The sequence below is a fragment of the Meleagris gallopavo genome, chromosome Z, assembly GCF_905368555.1.
Source record: "Meleagris gallopavo chromosome Z, MGAL_WU_HG_1.1, whole genome shotgun sequence".
In the NCBI taxonomy this organism is placed as follows: domain Eukaryota; kingdom Metazoa; phylum Chordata; class Aves; order Galliformes; family Phasianidae; genus Meleagris; species Meleagris gallopavo.
Window position 1 is genome coordinate 29088922 of NC_139435.1, and position 20313 is coordinate 29109234.

The 20313-nt window shown below is 34.2% G+C and overlaps 1 protein-coding gene across 12 annotated transcripts in view; it reads right to left on the reverse strand.

Moving 5' to 3' along the window:
• The window catches only part of PTPRD (protein tyrosine phosphatase receptor type D), a 1190026-nt gene that overhangs the window by 125375 nt on the left and 1044338 nt on the right, over positions 1–20313 (reverse strand). For 10 of the 12 annotated variants that reach the window (XM_085214152.1, XM_085214145.1, XM_085214147.1 and 7 more), the window contains 6 exons: positions 12378–12511; positions 10582–10726; positions 7031–7336; positions 5818–6011; positions 3970–3996; positions 1816–1933 (listed from right to left, as the gene is read on the reverse strand). In XM_085214152.1, the coding sequence (XP_085070278.1) occupies positions 1816–1933; positions 3970–3996; positions 5818–6011; positions 7031–7336; positions 10582–10726; positions 12378–12511 (924 nt within the window). The remainder of the gene's footprint in view (positions 1–1815; positions 1934–3969; positions 3997–5817; positions 6012–7030; positions 7337–10581; positions 10727–12377; positions 12512–20313) is intronic. The other 2 variants (XM_085214154.1, XM_085214153.1) reach the window with 1 other exon arrangement.

Genomic DNA, 20313 nt, shown 5'->3' on the forward strand with positions numbered 1-20313 from the left:
ACTATACATTCATACATCTGCATATGATTTATACTTTTAAAACTAGACTAGAAAGTTAGACCCATCACGTTTTTATTTTAATATGTAAATATATAATTTTTAGGGGAAAAAAATAAAAATAAAATGGAATCTCAAAAAGGAGATTTTACTTCAATTCCACAAGCCCTGGTATTAATGCATTATTCCTTCTGTGTGATGAATTCTGACAGAAAGCAAGTGATCTAGAAATTCTTGGTATTGACTGCATGTAATATTTCACTTTTCAAATATCTACATTTGAATTTTCAATACAATGTGAGATCAATCACAGCAAATTGTAACAACAAGATAAAGATGCTGAAATAAACTAGAGAGAAATGGTAACTACCTTTTACTTCAGAAACCAGAAACAAGATTACTTGTCTAAAAGGTGAAGCAAATGTCAAGAACAGTGTAACATGACTGACACTTAAAGGTATGTCTGATTCTTGGTTTCCAGTCACTTAGTGTTTCATGGACTTTCAGGATTTGTTTAATTTTCTAAAGAAACATCTAGAGTTTCTTAGAAAAACTAGAGATCTTAGAAGAATGAACCATGAATAATCAATGAGAAGAAAACACACAGGAGTTTCAAGTTCTGCAAGCAGTTTTGCAAAGCCTATACTTATGTCTATAAAGTCATGGTCAAGGTAATCGTGTCTATGTAAATTCGATACTGAATTTTAAAATTTTGGATTAAGTGCTACTTTTACTCAATCAAGTTCACATGAAATTGGGAAGTATGCATCATTATTTTCAGACCACAAGAAATCAGGAGGAAGGAGGTTTGAGTAGAAGCTTAGCACATATCAAGAGTAATGACTGGATGGTCTAATCTGAGATGCAACTAGACTCCAAGATAGAGATTTTTTCAAGACAGATGATAAAACTGGACAAGATATTGCTCGGAATAGTACAACATACATTTTTAAAAATGAATTTGAAGCACAAGTCACACAGTATAAAATACAAATATACGCAGTCTTGGACTTTACATATTTGCATGGGCAATACTTCAATAATAAGACGCGACACAAAGAGTTACAATCACATGGAATGGAATATCTCCACTAGAAAATCCACCAGATTAACACCCACAGGCTGTGAACACAAACAGGTGACCACCACATTAATGCTGTAGTAGCATCATTAGTCCAATCTGCTCCTCAGTAAGATATTTCAATTAAAAAAATCTTGTTCTTCACAAAAGAAATTCTGTTCATTCCACCACTGGCAAACAAGCTGAACCTGGCATACGGTTGAATACTTGCCACCAGTGATCAAATGTAGACTGTCCACAGTTGCGTGATATATTTTACCACTGTTTATTCCTCAGATTGCCTCTGTCTTTAGGGTTTTTCATTTATTTTCTAATTCTCTGTCTTATTAATCGCATTCTTCTGAGGAAAGGAGCTACTGGCATTCAGGTTCTTTCCATGTCTTACTGATAGGCATGGCATTGCCTTCCTTACACAGATCAGGAAAGTCCTCCAAAGATTTTTCAAATACCCTTCTCAGCTCTGCATCTCTCATTTTTTTCTCTCCAGGAAGCCACCAATCAGAACAGAACAACTGCTAGAAAACACAAATGCCACTTTTTGTCTCTTCCTGAGAGAAAGGGGTCGGAGGATGCTAGTTATGTTTTCATCTAAATAAATCAGAGATCAACTACTGAAAGAGGAAAACCTATATCCTATGAACACTTTCTACACTACAGGAAACATTCAAACCACGGTATAGAAAAAAAATAAGGCAAGTATAAGGATTTGCTCGAGATTTATTAGTATATGGTATTACCTGCACCAGTAGTAGATACAAGTTTGGGCTTGCTGCGTGCTCCATCACCTTTTGTTGTGTAGGCTGTCACAGTGAAGGAGTATGTAGTGTCAGGCTGAAGTCCAGAAATTATCATTTCCTAAAATGAAATAAAGGAAGAAAAAAATATTAAAAATTGATTGATTTCTAGGAGTGTACTGTATCTCTAAGACAACTTATATACACACAGCACATGCTTTAGTGCTACTAGAAGTACAAGCAAGCATTTGAGAATGCAAACAGACCGTTCTGTGTGAAATAGTGCAATAATTCCCTTCCTTAAAAAATTAAAGCACACCTCTAAATAGAATGCTCCAGGTAGTTTAAGGCACAAGGTCAGTGTCTAAATGGTGTGAACAGTGAATAAGCCCTTATGAAATATATTGCCTGAAGAATCTTACCGATACTGTGAAGTGTGTGCATATGTGGAAACAAAATGCATTTTAACTCAGACATTTAAAGGACAGCACTGATATAGTTATAAAATGCCTACAGAATAAGTACATTGCAGTTGTATCCACACTTCTAATGTCATTGTAGTTCAGCTGAGTAAGAAAACCTCTTTTGTCCCATAGAACTTTATTTTCAGTCTATCTTTCTGGTTGGAATTCACATCTAAAGATCTCAAAGGGCTTGAGAAATAATTCTTAAAGTGTAGAAGAGCTAATTAAAACACCATAATATGATCACAGACTAAATATGACAAATAATAAAAAGCAGCTATAAAACAAGCAACTTTTTGGCTAGTACATGTGCATACACACACACACACACACACACACACACACACACACACGATGGTGACTTCAAGACCAGCCAACTGAGATGAATGTTATAATGGCATGCAAAGGAAGTTGAGACTCAATACTCACGATGTAAATAATTTCAAGTATACAAGGATGGTATTTACAAGTAACTAAAAGATCATAAATTCTTGACTCATCTGCTTCCAGTCTGTGACCACTAGATTACTCCTATGCATTTTCACATGCTGAATGTATTTATGTTAAATTTCACCGCTATCAGAGAGATGATATATGTATGTATCAAATATAAGACTTAATATAAAGAAGTATGGATAAAACTAACCACAGGACCTGAATTTTTCCAAATACTAGCTATGAGCTCAGTACAGAGGTGGATAGAACTTGGCATTTTATTTGCCATCCTTTATTAACAATGTAGGAATAATAAGCTAATGTTCAGTAGGAACGGGGGGGAAAAAAAAAAAAAAAGAAAGAATTACACCAACAAAATAGAAACATATTTAAAACAAACAACAGACCAAAAGAGCAACAGTATCAACAAACACACCAACCCACCATCAAAACCCTGTTCCTTAGAATCTATCTCAGAATGGAATTGAGCCTAAAATCCAAAATCATTAATACACATTCTTCTTCTTCCAGAGGGACTTTCAAACTGATATTAGAAGAATAAAATTGTAAAATAAAATAATAAAACAACAACAACAACAAAAATCACCATTTTAAACAGTGATGAAGCTATCATCCTCATTTAAAACAAGCAGTACTTCATGGTGTAACAGAGATACGACTGCATGTAGTGCTGTCATTTAGAAGTCTGACTTGGATACAGCAAACATGCAGAATATAGGCATAAACAAAGCAGGGCTTTTGACATTAATGCTAGCACGCTTAATACAGTTACAGTTAGCTTTCAACTATTTGCTGTTCCAAACCATTCTGGTTGTGTTTTTTTTTTTTTTTTTTTTTTTTTGTTTGTTTGTTTGTTTTTCCTAACAGCATTTGTTAAGAAGGAAATTATGAAGCAAGGTTAGTAACAGCCTAAAAATAAGAAAACAGAAATCATTTTTGTGAATTTCAAGATCATGCTAATTCTCAGATTTTTTAATTCAGCAAAACAAAAAACAACAAAAACAACAAAAAATCCCTACTCCTCCTGCTGAGGGAAAAAAGAAGTGCCATACAGGAAAAAATCTGGATGTTGGTGCATGCATTTTTACACATGACAAAAAAGAAAAAAAAAAATTCTGAAAAATTATAGGAGGCTACAAGCAAACAAGAAAAATATGAGATGAACAACAACAACAAAAAAAAACCAACCAAACAAAAAACAACATTCATTTATTCTGGCCAGTCAAAAACTACTCACATGTTCAGTAGTATCATCGTATTCCCACTGATTGAGAGTAAAGAACATTGGAAAGAAAAACAGAAGAAGTGAAAAGAATATGTAGCCTCGATGGGTTAATCTTTTCTTTTTAATAGTACAATAATTAAGAAAGATGCCTGGAAAAATCGTGTAGAATTTGAGTTAATTGTTTAGACTCATGTAGAATGTGGTTAATGAAATCAGGCCAGGCATTTTTAATTCCACATCTGCTCCCCTCAAAAAAACATCTCTCTCTCTTTCCTTGAAAGACAGAAAAATTAATGAATCTTCTTGTATCACATATTAATATTTTATGATGGATTGAATTAGCAAAAGCCACAGAAACATGTGTGGTTTATTTAATCACGTTACCAGGCTATATGCTTTATTTTCTCCAAATTAATTCAATGCCTTATTAATAGCACAATACCATGATTTTTCAGACTTGAAACCTAACCAGACCAAGGTCGTATACAGTCAAGGTCTTTGTACAAGCCCTGTATCATAAAAATAAATGAAGGGAGGAATACTGAAAGGGGAAAGGAGGTGACTAACTTGAATGTCAATTTAAAGCCAAATTTGAATAAAAGGAACAAACGCTATGTAATATTTGAGCTCCAATATCACCTAGACTTCCCTTCTAATATTCCAGCATTTAAAATGATTTTATACTACTACCACGTAGAAGTTAAAATTGCAAACATGAGCAAGAAAGGAGAGAACTAAAGCACAGAATGATTTCTTATTCAGTCTCCTCTCTCTTTTCTCTTCCTACTTTCAAAATCTTTTCCATCTTTCTTTTCACTGAATTTAATCTCCAAGAACATTAAATTTTGGGAAATAGATTTAAATTTTATGTAAGTACAGTAAGTACAGATTGATAGACAGGGAGGCAAATGATTAATAATGGCTTTTGGGAATTGAGATAATACTTAAAGAATTGTCTTGACAGCAAAATGGAGTGCACACAAGACCTGATCTCAAAGTGGTTCTACAAAGCTGAAAATTAGAACAAAGCCTATAAGAAAAAAAGAGAAAACAACAAAAGAAGCCAAAATAAATGTATTTATTCAAATGAAAGAGTAGAATTTCTCTTTTTAGTTAAATTTCTTAATTTCTCAGGATCTGCAGTCCTTAAATTGACCTAGTTGCAAGAGGTATAATAGTTTCAATGCTGACTTGTAACTCCAGTGGTAGAAGCCCTGGGAACTTTCACTTTAACAGAGTAATAGCATATTCCAATCAGTGAAACTCTATTGCTGTCAATATTTAAGCTTAATGTTATCAGACTTGTCTTCCATCCTGCCTCATAATTTATAAAGCAGATATGCAATTTCACATATCAAACCTATTGATATGACTAATGACAAACATAAATACCTCACTGCTTTCTATGGTCACAAAAATAAATTAATTTCCTCTAAACTGTATGATAAGGTATACACAATTATGATAGAAACACAACAGTATTGGTTTAACAAAGGTCTCTCATTTGGCTCTAGGCTCTCCATATAAATAAATAAGTATTGGGTGGTTGAATCAGTGCAAATTTTGTTACATTTGGCTGTGACCTGCCCAAATACTTCTGTGCCTGTACAGCTCTAAGCATAGGTAAAGGAAGAAGTCCGAAGGCTTATAGGAACTGGCAGAATGACTTAGTTTCAGGTATATGCCTATACAAAAGAGTGACTGTGTTTAGTCCAAGAATCTTTAAATGTAAATATTTTGGAAAGAGATGAGATGAAAAAAAATGTAGCTAGTAGAATGAAATATGGAAAGATCTAAATATCTGTTTAGAAAATTGAAAGTATTCATTACAACACTTAAAATATGGGATGCTCTATTTACCTGTGCATCAGCCAGCATGATGTCCTTCAGCATGGGCTGACCCCTCGGCTCTCCATTTTCCATTCTTACATAGTGGACCTGGTATCCTCGAATTTGACCATGCTGCTTATTGGGTACAGGTGAGCGCCATGACACTTTAACAGCAGTAGAGTTGACAGCCTCTACCTCGACTTTGCGAGGAGGACCACTAGGAACTGGAACAACATCATTGGATAAAACAAAATTACAGGCACCTGTCCCACCTATGACTTTTGCCTCTTTTTTTTTTTTTTTTTTTTTTTTTTTAAAGGGGTAACTCACTATGTTTTCTCTGAAGAATACAAATGGCTCAGCAAATATAAATGCTCAATCAATCTGCTCTACCTTTCAGTGAAAAGACCAAAAAACATGACTGATGCAAAAAAATGGAAGAAAAAAGAGTATTAGAGAAATAGAAAAACATGTAAAAATGCACAAAAGCCAAGGAAGATGCTTTGAGAGTCAAAGCATTATAGTACAAAGAGGTATTGTAATCACTGAAATAATAACAATAATAAAAACACAAAAGATTTCCAAAAAAGTTTCCCTTATATTTGTTTGACAAGTTCTTTTTTTGTTTGCTTGATTTTTTCCTTTTTTTCTTTTTTTTTTCTTTTTTCTTTTTTTTTTTTCAGTAGTATAAAAAGGAAGTTGATAATAAGGCTGTCTTCTGTCATTTTAAAGCATAGAAGAAAACAAAACATGTGGAGCATCAGCTTTTCAAGATAAAAAAAAAACAAAAGAAAACAAAAAAAGGAAAAAAAGTTAAAAAGAAAAAACCTAAACAACAACAAAAAAAAGAAATTAAAAGTCAAAAATTACAAGACAGAACAAGAAAGCAGTTAAAAATACATGAAGAACATTTTTCAAATTTTTTTAAAAAATGGTAAAATGAAAGAAAAGGTAGGAAAAGTTTTCCCCTATGTTATTTTAACTTTGAAAGAGGAGAACGATGAACATGTAGGGGCTCAAAGGGGCAGTAGAGTCACTCCATTGACAAAGAAGTTGTTTTCTTTAAAAAAGTAAAAATATCATATAAATAAATGAAGCACAAGTCTTTGTTTGAAAATTAACCCCACAAAAAAATTGTGATAATATCTCTGATTTGAGAAAAAAGCAGCAGAAAGTACTGTTAGGTTATTTAAAATATAGCAGATCGAGAGAGGTGCAAACTGATGTAGAGGAGGCAACATACCATCTTCATCTGTGCGAATCAATACTGCTAAGCTCTCTGGGCCAGGTCCAACATCAGTGTGGGCGGTCACAGAGATCCGGTACTCAGTCCATTTTTCCAGCTGTTCCAAAAGGTATTGGGTACTGTCCGAGGAAATTCCCAAAATTTCATGGGGTTTGACATCTTCTCCATCAATCTCAATGTACTTGATGGAGTATGCAGTGATAATGCCATTCTGGTTTTCCACTGGTGGAGGTTTCCAACTTACCAAAATGCTAGTGGAGCTGGGACTTGTGCAACTAATGTCTTGAGGAGGAGCTGATGGCTCTGGTTTCAGTAGTGGGTTAAAGGAGGATTTGAGTGAACGGATAGAAGTGATTGAAAAAAAATGAACAAAAGAAAAAATAAAAATAAAAATAAATAACAAAATGAAAATAAAGACTAAACAGAAAAAAAAAAGAGTAGAAACTTAAAAAAGCAAAACATCAGATAATCATATGCACCTTGGCTTATTAACATGAGTAAACAGAAAATGAATAGACTAATTAAATAGTGAAAAAGCATGTAGGGGAAATATATGACAACAAAACCTCAAAATAACATTACCTACCTGTATTAAAATTCTTCTTGAAATAAAACAAAAACGTGACACTTCTATGGCTACTTATCTATCCTTGTAAACAATGCAATTAGTGCAAGTTATAACATTTTAAATTATGCATTTCATATGTTTATTTACAAATTTTAGATGTATTGCTTTTAAGTGGGCTTTCTTTCTATGTAATATTTAGCCTCTTACAGAATGCATTTTAACTTGCAATAATTGCTAGAAATTACCCCAAACATTTCTTGTAGCCTCCCCACTACCATAAACAAATGATTCTATTTTATTTATTGACATTTTTACTCACTAGTCTGCCTGACACATATTAACAACAAATGACGTTTGAGTCGAAAGTATACTAGAAACATGCATTCAAAAGAAGATGAAAAAGTCTTAGTCAAAGATTTACCTACCAGGAACAGTGTCACGCTTGCTGATTCTGACTTTAACTTTTACTTACCATAGATCAGCTGTAAGCTTTATTTTTTTTTTTTTTTACTCCTCTTGGAACACCTTTGCTAGCAAAGAATAAGTCCTACCAGTAATATAGGTTATTCTATGGGAAAAACAGATATCTGGACCCAGACACTGTGGTCAAGAAAGCAGGTATTAATTTTACAAAGAGAGTTCACAACCTTGAGAGCCTCAGAAAGGTGAAAGACTTTGTTTCTCATCTCTTCACCAACTCCAATATTATGGAGCAAAAGTGCTCACCTTTATTGCTTCATAAGTAAAGGAGTTTGTTAGCACAGTCACCTTTTCCAGAGTATTTAATCATGCAGGACATTCTGCTTTCATTGAGATAATTCAGGTACTGAAAGCTCAGTATGCATTCTTGTTCTTAAATGCACTTCACCTTGGCAAAGTGTGTACATAGTAACTGATAGCACTCAGAGAAAAAAAAAAAAAAAAAAAAAAAAAAAAAGAGTCATAGTTTAAATTCTTGCACAGACACGGACTTTGGACTTCTGTATTTTTGTATGTGAGATCTGTATAAATCTTTTATTTATTAATTAATTTATTTCTCTTTTTATCTACTATTTTGTTCCCATTTCTAAAGGGGAAAGAGAAACAAATGGAGTTTATGCCAGGCATATCAAATAAAATTAAAGTAATACAGAAAGCTTAGGACCCTGCTGTGACCTGTCACGTTTACAGATGTATATTTCAGTTCCCTACAGTTCTTTTTACAGGGATCAATGGCTTTTCACTCAGTATGATACTCTGTTCTTCTGAAGGAAAAACGGGATGGAAGTTATCAGTATTTCAAGTAACTAAAGGAGGTTTATAGAGGAACAAAAGGGAATTAGAGAATTATTGTTGTTTTGTTTTGTTTTTGTTTTTCTTTCTTTCTTTTTTTTTAATTTAACCTAATTCAAGTTATCAAGTATTCAAAACATATTCATCCATTTCTGTCATGAATTTTTAAAGGAACTAAAATGGAAGCAAAATGTTCCTTTAGGATTCTATGTGATAATAAATCCCTCTAGCATCTTTCTCTCAAACCAAAATGAATGGCATTAAAGTATTCTGGTGAACACTGTTAATGAACTCATAGAAGTTATCAATTTTTAATCCTTGTCCTTCTGCAAAATGGAAAGTATTGTTCTAATGTAACAGGATAATCTGTAGGCTACTTGTATAAACAGTTTTATTAAAGCATGTATTTATTCTTAAAATATACAATGTTTATACTTGTTGAAATCTTTTTAGAAGATAACAAGGGTCTGCTTATATACTACTGAAATCAATTAAATTTTGTTAGCATCTGAAGGAATATTGTTGTATTTCAGAAGGGAAAAATGGCAGTGTGTTTGAATGTAAAATTTGCATCCTTGGCCTTCAAATGTTTAATCTCCATGCACAGTTTACATACCCTTCTCCTATTAAAGAGAATGAAAATTCTAAGCTGAAATGAGTACAGGAATAAATAAATACGCTTTTCTGCAACAAATTATTGATTTTGGATTATTGATGTCAAAAGAGGCATTGACCCTAACTCTAAAACTAGTTTAATGCTATGTAATATTTTTGTACGTTTACTCAAAATGACTTAGAAATACTTCAGAATAATATTTCTCTTTGGTTAAATTTAAGATATACAGCACTACATCTCTTGTTACATTAATTATCATTAATACATAACACTAACAAATAATGTTGATGTGGTCACATCTGTCACAGAATACAAATTAAAAAAAAATCATAGAAACATATGTAACAGAAGCATAGATTATGCTGCAAAACTAGTACTTCTGGAAATCATCCCTATGTAACTCATTGCATTGTTTTACTTGAGTACTAATTTAAATATGGAAAAATGCATGTATAATTCTAATGTTCTGCATCACATTTGCACAGACCCTACTGACATTTTTTCCATAAGCATCCACTCAAAAAAAAAAAAAAAAAAAAAAAAAAAGTTTTCTACTAGTGTAAATAATGAATGAACATTAAAAAAAGCCCTGATAATAAGTATCTAATTTTAACTCAGGAAGAATAGCTAGTATAACAGTTATGAGGAAATTTTGATACAGTGAGCACCACGCTACAACTACAAGAATGTGCTCCAGGAGCAACATATTATTATAGGAAACATACATTGTGAGTGGCCATGTGGATTTTTATGAGTGGAGGATTATTTCTTATCTACATCTATTATCTTCACCTACTGCATGCTAAAACATCATCATACTATTCCCATTATAACATGAAAACAAAGGTAGTTCTGACAGTATAGTATTGTATCCTTTGATACTGTCTTTCCTTAAGTCTTTAAAATCTTTTTCTATAGTTCTTGAAAAATCACATGCATCTTAAGTTGATCACAATATTTTAAGTATTTTAAGAACTGGGAATTCTACGTTTTTTGTCATTCCACTTTCTTCTCTTACTATCTTACTGGGTTACTTAGACAAACATCTTTGACAAATATAACAGGATAAAGTTAGCATGGAAAAACACCTACTTGACTGCATGGTTCTTGCTGAGATTTCTGCTGTTGAAGCACCCAGTCCCTGTGGAGAACGTGCTGCTAGACGAAATAAGTACAGGCTGTTTGGCTTCAGGCCTTGGAGACGATAAGATGTAGTAGGTTCAGTGGAAACCCGTTGCTAAAGGGAAGTAATAAGACAGTCAAATGTCTAACATGTTTAATATTCATAGAATCATAGAATCATTTGAGTTAAAGGTCATCTAGTCCAACTTCTGCAATGAAGAGGTACACCTGCTAGATAGATCAGGTTGCTCAGACGCCATCCAGATTGACCTTGAATGTCTTCAGGGACGGGGAATTGTCCATCTCTCTGGGCAACCTGTTCCAGGGTCTCACGACCATTAGTGTAAAAGACTTTTTTCTTATATCCAATAAAAAATGAATCTTTTCGTTTTGAAACCATTTCCCCTTCTCCTATAATAACAGATTCTACTAAAGAGTGTCTTCCCTTCCTTCATATAGCCCCCCTTCAGATACTGAAAGGCTGCTATCATTTGTCCCCAGGGTGCCCTCTCCATTTTTTTCTAAAGTCTGAACAGCCCCAGGTTTTTCAGCCTGTCTTTGCAGGGGAGGTGTTCCATCCCATGGACTCTCTGGACATTCTCCAACAGTTCCATATATCTCTTGTACTGAGATTCCACATCTGAATGCAGTACACCTGTGTGGTCTCACCAGCGCAGAACAAAGGAGTAGGATCATCTCCTTCAACCTGCTGGTCATACTTCTTTGGTGCACCCCAGAATATGGTTGGCTTTCTGGACTGCAAGGGCACTTCACTGGCTTATGTCCACAATATTCCATCATACTTTCCAGAGAGAATTTTTCAGTCAGAAATTCTGAATTATGTACCTATATATATTATATTTTTTTATAAATGTTATTATACTCTGATTATAGCCCCTCTAGCAACATTTTTACATACAAACTCAAGGAAAAAATTATCAGAACAAAACCAAACTAAAAGAGAACAAAAAAAGAATATACTGCTTTTAAAAATATTTTTTAAAGCAGATAGCTTAATGGATTAAATTATAGTCAGAAATATTGTTTAACTATTTTTTCCAAAGCATAGAAGGCTATCAATTCAATAACACAGCAAATATAACATGAAAGTCCTGTATGACAGTGAACTACAGGGATTTGTTATAAGAGTAATCTTTGATTTAAGGATAACCAATAGTTAATTTTGTGTTCAAAATTTTAGGAAGAAAATTCTTCTACAGGGTAATTCTTCTAAAAGGGACATCTAAACAGGTGTCTGAATCCTATTTGGAGGATAAATATGCATCTGGCTTCCCCATAGAAATGCTTATGCTCACATTTATTTATTCACTTTTTATATGTGGAGCTGTCATGAATATAGACTCAGGTAAAAAATCAGCAATGAGGGGATGATGTAGAAGAAATCAATGTTGGCGACATTCTTCTGCTACCTTCTGATATCATCTGTCTTTTGTTTGGGATAACTGGCAATATCACACATTTTGATATTAGAAGAACAGTTTATTCTACAGACTATAGTACTTACAGCACAGAGGCACTCAGAAATCTTTACAAAATAATGGTTTAGAAAAATTCCAAAGTAGCTATAAATCTTTAGAAGGAAAACACATTTTATTCTCAAAGACTACTTAAACAACATTTGAAAGCACCATATATGATGGCAAAGAGAAATAGATATTATCTAGAGCTGAAAATAGACTAATCCATCAGGATTTTATGTCAAATTATTAACAAGAATTTAAAAGATGCATGATATTCTCACTTACCTCCTCCCCATGCTCTCCATCTTTGTAAACCAATTCATAGCTGGAAATAGTATCAGAACGTGGAGGTGTCCAGGAAAGTAATATGCTTGTTTCAGACTCAGGCTCTGCCTTGAAGTTCAATGGCTGACCAGGGACTAGAGAAAAAGAGTTCAGCAGTTCCCAGCTGTTGTGGCTTTTTTTTTTTTTTTTTTTTTTTAAATAGTTATTGCTATTGTTGTTTATTTCTATTAAATACATATTATTCAAATTCTTTAAATCATTATCTGAATAATTACACAGTATTATAGTTGAATTTACTTAAAAAATAATAACCTGAACTCAGAAAGAGAACTACAAATTTAATTTGCTTATTACAAATTGGTTTGGATTTCAAACAAATGCTTCACCGTTCAAATAATGTACAGAGAGCTGAAGCCTGGTATTGAATATCATTAAGCTTAATCCCTGTATGAAATAGGAAATATATGTAGTATGTGTAAGCATTAAAACACGTATGTGTATATAGAAAATGCATATATGAGAAATGCTTGTCTTACAGAAAATGGGATAGAAAACAGCATTAAAACAATTACATGTGTTAATTCACAAATAACTGACATGCTGAACCAGTATTGTTCTTTAAGTACACTGAATGCTTATACAACACAAGAAGTTATAACACTGAAAAGATTTTCAGTAGTGTTCAAGTGACATATTTGCACACTTGTAGTGATTGGTATTTTTATAATATAGCTGGATTTCTAGAGACATTTTATTTGCAAGAACAAAATTACAGCTTTGATTCTCTACGTAAAGAATATCTTCAGTTTTTAAGTCTTGTGTAATGGTTGCAGAAATTACCTCCCTCGTTTGCTGCTGAAAATTTATGCCAAATAACATTGACTGGGAAAAGGAGGTAAAATATATCCTATAATTGGAATATATACAATCATTTTGGCATATAAATTCTAAAATATTAGTTTCAGTTAATACTGATGTTGCTAATGCATGAAACAATTTTCATCAGCATATCTATCTTTTCAAGAATAAAACACAGCATACTCTCATTTTAAAAGAAAAGAATATAAGATGTGATGCTTAGAAAGAACAGGTATGACAAGTATGATATGATAATAACTGTCTTACTAACACTTTTCAGGGTAGAATTTTATTATAATATTGCAAGTATGCTTCTAATGTACAGTAACAGATTTAAAAATACCATGAAGAAAATGGTAAAAATAACTGATGACTATAAGTATCTTCCCCAGACTTCTACAAAACATAATTCTGTAAATAACAGAATCCTTGTGTATGCTAGTAGAGGTCTGATATCTAATCTTTAAACAGAGAAATAAACTGTACAAATAAAGTGCATAGTCAGGCTGCATGGATTTTGTGATATCTTACCACTGATATTTATATTTCTTTAAAAAAAAGGACAAAATAGAGAAAGAAATGTGTAGAGTAATGTTGCCTGTTTCTGAAGGAATGAGTGAGGGTAAGCAGAAGAGTCTCTTTACAGAAAGAAAGATGCACAAGAGTAACATGTAATTTTTCTAAAACTTACCTTGTGTAAAAAGAGAATACTTCCTGGCTACCACGAAGTCCAGAAAGGTTTTGTTTTTAAGAAAATACAGAATCAGAGAAATACAGAACATCCTGAGTTGTAAAGGACACAGAGTTGAGTTCAACTCCTGGCTCCAGAAAGAACCACCCACAAACTGAATCGAACATCTGAGAGCATTTTCTAAATACTTCTTGAACTCTGGCAGGTTTGGTGCCATGGTTATTACCCAGGGGAACTAGATTCAGTGCCTGACAACCCTTTAGATGAAGAACTTTCTCCTAATGCACGACCGCAAATTGATGTAGTTTCATATCATTCTCTTGTTCTTACACTATCACAAGAGTGAAGAGATCAGTGGTGCCCCTCTGTTCCTATTGTGAAGAAGCTGTTGGCCACCATGAGGCCCCTCCTCAGTCTCTTCTTCTCCAAGCTGAACAAACCAAGTGTCCTCAGCAAACCAAGTTACATATATTTTGCACTCTGGACTCTTCATCATCCTCATAACCCTTCTCTGCAAATTCTCTAATAGTTTTATGTCCTTCTTATCTTGTGGCACCCAAAACTGCACACAGTACTCAAGCTGAGGCTTCAACAGCACAGAGCGGAGTGGGACGACCTCCTCTCTCAGCCAGTTAGTAGTTGGGCTTTGCCTGAGGAACTCCTGGATATGGTTGGCACTTTTGACTGTCAGAACATACTGATGACTCATATTCAACATGACATCAAATAGAACTCCCAATCACCTTCCCAAAGGGCTGCTCTCCAGTCTCTTGTCTCATACTCTTTACATACACCCAGAGCCACACTGTTTGAGAATCTGATACTTGCTCCTGCTAAATTCTATGCAATTGGTCATTGCCCAATTTGTCTACCTTCATGGGAGTCAACACCCCCTCGCAATTTAGTGTCATCTGCAAATTTACTTAGATTACTTCAAGTCCCGTATCCAAGTAATATATATAAACACTGAAGGGAATTGGCCCTAAAATGGAGCCCGGTGGAATTTCAGCATAATTAAAAGCACAATTACAGTATATATCAACAAAGTATTTTTTATAGTTCAAACATTGCTATGCTGTGCTATGGGTCTGTCAACACAGTTCTTAGGTGAGCATTGCAACTTTCGCTATTTCACTACTCTCCTGAGTATCAATCAGTTCAAAGTTGATATTAGCTGCAGTTTTGGGTCCCATTGAAAACAGTTTAAATTAGATGTGGAGCTCCACCACAGGTTTTCTGAAACTTCATAACAAAACGTAAACTCTAGCAGCTATCTCCAAGTGTTTCTTTTGCCATGAGTCTTTATCAAGTGTATCCCATAAAGCTCATGTGGGTACCTGGCCATTAGCATTTTACTTGCTTAATCTGGCAGACAAAATCTGATAAACTGACTTGTGGAAAAAATGTTCCATTTCAGTGAGTGTCAAAATAAAGGGAAACATTAAGTAACAGTAAGGTAACTGAGCAACGCAGTTAAGAGTTACAACATCACCTTTGCCTCATAAAAGGCCACAAAACTTCAAACAGCAGCTTATGTTCTATGTGTCACGATATTTTTCTTGTGCTTTACATTTCCGTTAATGATTCTGAGGAGAAGATGGAGGACACAAGTGCCAAGTTTGAATTGAGCTGGGGAGAGGAACACTCAGTGCACTCAAGGGGCATCCTGCTCTGAAGAGGGAGCTGGAAAATGAGGAGGAAGTGGTAGATGGAACGATGAGAATTCATCAACATTGAGGCTCTACATTGAGAAAGTAGAGATCTTGCAGAGATGCAGAGTAGGACTAGTGCATAACTCTGGGGCAGCTCTAGAGGACAGCTTTGGGATCTACATGCTGAACAGTGTCTAGTCATGCACCTGGGCAGCAACATGAGACAGAACTGCACAAGTTGGTGTGAGTGGGATACAGCCCTGATAACCAGGAGAGAGAAGGGGCAGTCTCCTTTATCCAGATTCATCAAACACCATCTGGATACTGCATCCGGTTTGGGGTCTCCAGTAGAGGAAGGATTTCTATAAACATGGCCAAGTTCAATGACCAGTCAGAAAGGAGAGGCTGTGGGACTGTGGCTCATCCAACTGGGAGAAGAGGCAGCTTCAGGTGTACCCAGAGGCAGCTCAAACATCATCAGAAGGAGATGGAGGAGATGCTGCTAGGCTATGCACATGGTGTGTGGCAACAGCATTAGAGGCAGTGGCACAAGATGAGATGTGAAAGGTTCAGACTGGAACAGAGGAGTAACCTTTTTCCCCAGCAGGATAGTCTGGCTGTGGAGATGGGACTTAGGCAGGCCAGGCTGTCACAGGTGTGAGGCATTTCATAGAATGTTTTCCAGCTCTAGCTGAGCCTGCTGGGCTGGAGACCTCTCCTTCTGCCAGCGTCAGCAGGACTCTGTGATACTGCAATCTATGTATGGAAACATGAACTGTAGAACATAACTATAAATGACCAGTTGGGTGACCCATATGATAGCTGCTACTATCCATTATGATAATAAATACAGCAGCAAATGGAGAACAAAGGTTATTTCTTCTCTCTCTGCAGTAATATATTTTAAGAGCCTCATCCTCCCAGATTTCCTTTCAAATACAACTTTTTCAATCTGGACATCCCTTGAAAACAAGTGGATGATTAACTGGATTTTCCAAAAGACTGTTTGGTGAAAAAAATATCTTGATGTAAAACTTGAAAAAGAATCCCAGATATTTTACAGCCACAGTTACACAAATCTGAAATTGAAAACACCAGATAGGGAAGATAGGGAAGAAGGAAAACGAATACAAAGGTAACAGAAACTTAAACTTTTTCGCTAATAAACTCTTTTAGGGAATCTAATACTCAAAAAAAAAAAAAAAAAAAAAAGTAAAAGATAGAAAAGTGGAATAATAACTTTTAAACTATTAAGTATTTATGCCTATATAACACATCTGCCCCCCCAAAAATCTTCAGTGGCATACTGGAACTAAGGTAAGCTGAAGGAACTGGTACGGAAACTGGAAAATCTCTGTAAGTAGAATTTGTATTACTTTTAAAATGTTTTTAATTTACAGATTAAATGCAACTTTCCATATTAGTGACACAGGTGATCCAATCACAGAATGGAATCTTTTTGTATGAACGTTGTCTCAACACCAATTTTTCTGCTTTGAGGTCACTGGGCTTCATAAATGTACACTGAAGACCACAGACTTTCTTTGCAGTGAGTATACATCTTAATTCTCACTTCTTACATTAGTGAAACAACTTGAAAATTCTGGCTAAGTAGCAGGCTTGTTACAACACAGAACTGAACATTAATTCATTTTCCTTAAGCAAAGTTTCTGTTTGTGTGTCTTGAAAGTCAGATATTTGACTTCTCACTGCTCTTTTCAGTATGTTCAAAAACTTGGTCTTCTATAACTGTTAAGATTCCTAATCTTCCATCTACAGATGATGTTTGGTTTAAAGTTAACAGCATGCTTTATTCTGCAATTTTCTTGTTTAAATAGGCATATATTTAGTGTACAAACATTATCTAGAATATTTTTTCTGTCTCTATTTCTCCAATAATCCACTATCTAATAAACTACCTCTGACTCTCCTCTCTTTCTAATTTGGGAAACAGAATAAAAACAGGATTATCTGAATTCCTTCAGTAGTTATCTCCTTTCGCATGTTGAGAACAAAAGAAAATAAAAACAGACAGCTTAGAGAAGCTTAAAGGAGACTGAGAGGTGGCCTCATTGTGGTCCACATCTTCCTTATGAGGGGAAGCAGAGATGGACTGATCTATTTCCTTTGGTGACATGTAACGGAACTGAAGGGAGACACATGAAACTAAATTAGGGAAGGTTCAGATTGGATAGCAGAAATATGTTCTTTACTGAGAAGGCAGTTGAACACTGAAACAGGCTTCCCAGATCAGTGTTCATGGCATCAAATCTGCCAGATTTCAAGACTCATTTGGATGATATTCTTGGGAATACTTCTTAATATTAGGAAGTCCTCTGTGGAACCAGGAGTTGAAATAGTTGATTCTCATTGTCCTCTTTCAACTCAGGATATTCTATAGTTCTTCGAACTAGTTTAAACCTCAATTTTTTTTTGTTACATGGAAGACAATGTATGTTGCTCATAAAGTACATGAATTTCTGACCAGTTTGAGTAAAGAAAGGAAATATGAAAAGATGCACAAAAACTGTGGACTGGGCAGACTAATGGAGACATACCAACACAGTTTTCGCTTTCAGATGAATTAAAAAATAAACAGCAAGAAATATCATAATAAAGTGTACATAGAAAATATTTTATTCTAAAACTTACTGTTTGTAATTCAATTTGCCTAAATACCTAAACAGTCCTGATTCTGTCTTCATTATATTCCTTTTATGGGTATACTCAATACGGAATAGGGACACTATCAAATGTAGATTCTGATACTGAGAGTCCCTTATGCAAAAAGGTCAGACTTATAGCTGCTTTTTGATTATTTAATTTATAAAAATGTTGCCTTTTTACACTGAAGGGAACACTGCTGAAAATAGCTAGGCAAAAAGACGGCTTTTCTTTCACAGCACTTAAACATGAAGGTGAAAATAAAACTTTTATTTATTTATTTTGATGTTTGGTTTTATGATAAACATTTCCTTCTCTTTTCAAGTTCTTGACCCTAGTCTATAACTTGCATAGAAATCCAGTTTCCAATTTCAAGTGTTTCTACTGATCCGTAAAGCGAGAAGCCACTCACAGAGTCCTTTCAAAGAATCATTCTACCCTACTAACGAACAAAAGATTCTCATGAATAGGCTTTCCTGAACAAAATTTTTTAACCCCAAAATATCCAAATTAAAACATACATAAGTGAGAAGAAAGTTTTGAAGGATACTAAGATAAAGGAGGTTGCAAGTCACAGCTATCAATCAGATTTTTTTTTTTTTTGCATATACATGCTAATATCCCCCGAAGTAATTATGATTTCTAAGTTACATATTTATGCATGACAGACTTATTTGCTTCAGAAAAAGAAAACAATCAAATCCCAATCACCATCCTATTATTATTTTTTCATATGGTTCTACTAAATTCATTTCTTCTGTTCATGATACATATAAAATTTATCTGGCACATATATATTTATGTGGATGACATTCAAACTGAGAAGTGAAAACAATTATATTTAGATTTAGATTACAACAAATCTAGTAGAGGACATTTCTTTCTGCAGTGCTCAATAAATGGATGAATAATAATTTTTAAAGGTATACAGAACAAGAACTCTGCACTACACTTTCGTATATATTTATCTCTTAGGACTTTAAAAAATCATTTGCTTTCAAGCAAAAGTATCAGTGCCTAAAAATGCCACTTGTGTGCTACATTTTTAGTTTTGTTTTGATTTTCATCATCTCACATAAACAATGTCATGTCAATTCTTTACAAAGCTGGAAACGTGAGTTGAGACACTCTCCTGCATTCTTACTATTGTCATAATTCCTTCAGTTAGTTCTTCAAATAATTACAACAAAAATCAAAAACAAATGGGCATGTTTAATGGAAAGTTTCTTTAATGCTATAACATACAGAGATTTTCTGAATTAACTTGAGCAAGTAATGCAACTTGGTTAGTCCAGCTGAATCTCAATGCTCAATATTTCAATTGTTTCACCCTTCTTTGGTGAAGCTGCTGACAAACTTGCTAATATAAGAATATAGGAACATGAACTTTGAGGGGAAGAGGAGGAAATATTTATCATAAAACCAAACATCAAAATAATGTTTTATTTTCACCTTCATGTTTAAGTATTGTGAAAGAAAAGCCTTGTCTTTTTGCCTAGCTATTTTCAACAAAGTTCTCTTCAGTGTAAAAGGATATAGACAAGAAGCTCACTAAATCCTCTGAATACTTTTTTTTGTATGTGCATTCCAAAAAGTCAAATGTCAGCATAAAATATAGTACCTTAAAAATTTTACAGAAGTCAAAATTACCTAGGTCTTCGCGTAAGACAGTACTTAAAAAGTGTTCAGTTGCCATTCCTTATTAAAGGTGTACTGATGTCTACTTTGAATGAACAGATTAGCATACAGACATAAAAACTGTAACTGCCTTCAGTTATACTTAGATGCGCTTTTTAAAAAAAAAATTGAAGAAAGCTACAATTCTTCAACAGAAAGCATCCTAGCAATAAAAATTCAAGAAGTATCATATAATATTTCTAGGTGAACTACAGTAACACTCAATACAGGTTTCTCTAAACCACTAGACAAATCTTTTATTTCTTATTGCTATAATGAAACACGTTCTGCAGTGTGGCTCCACCAGAACTTCTCACTTCTGATTTCATAAAAATTCTTGTCAATATTATTCACTGTGCTACTTTGTCTTTTGCTAATAGAACTAATTCATAAA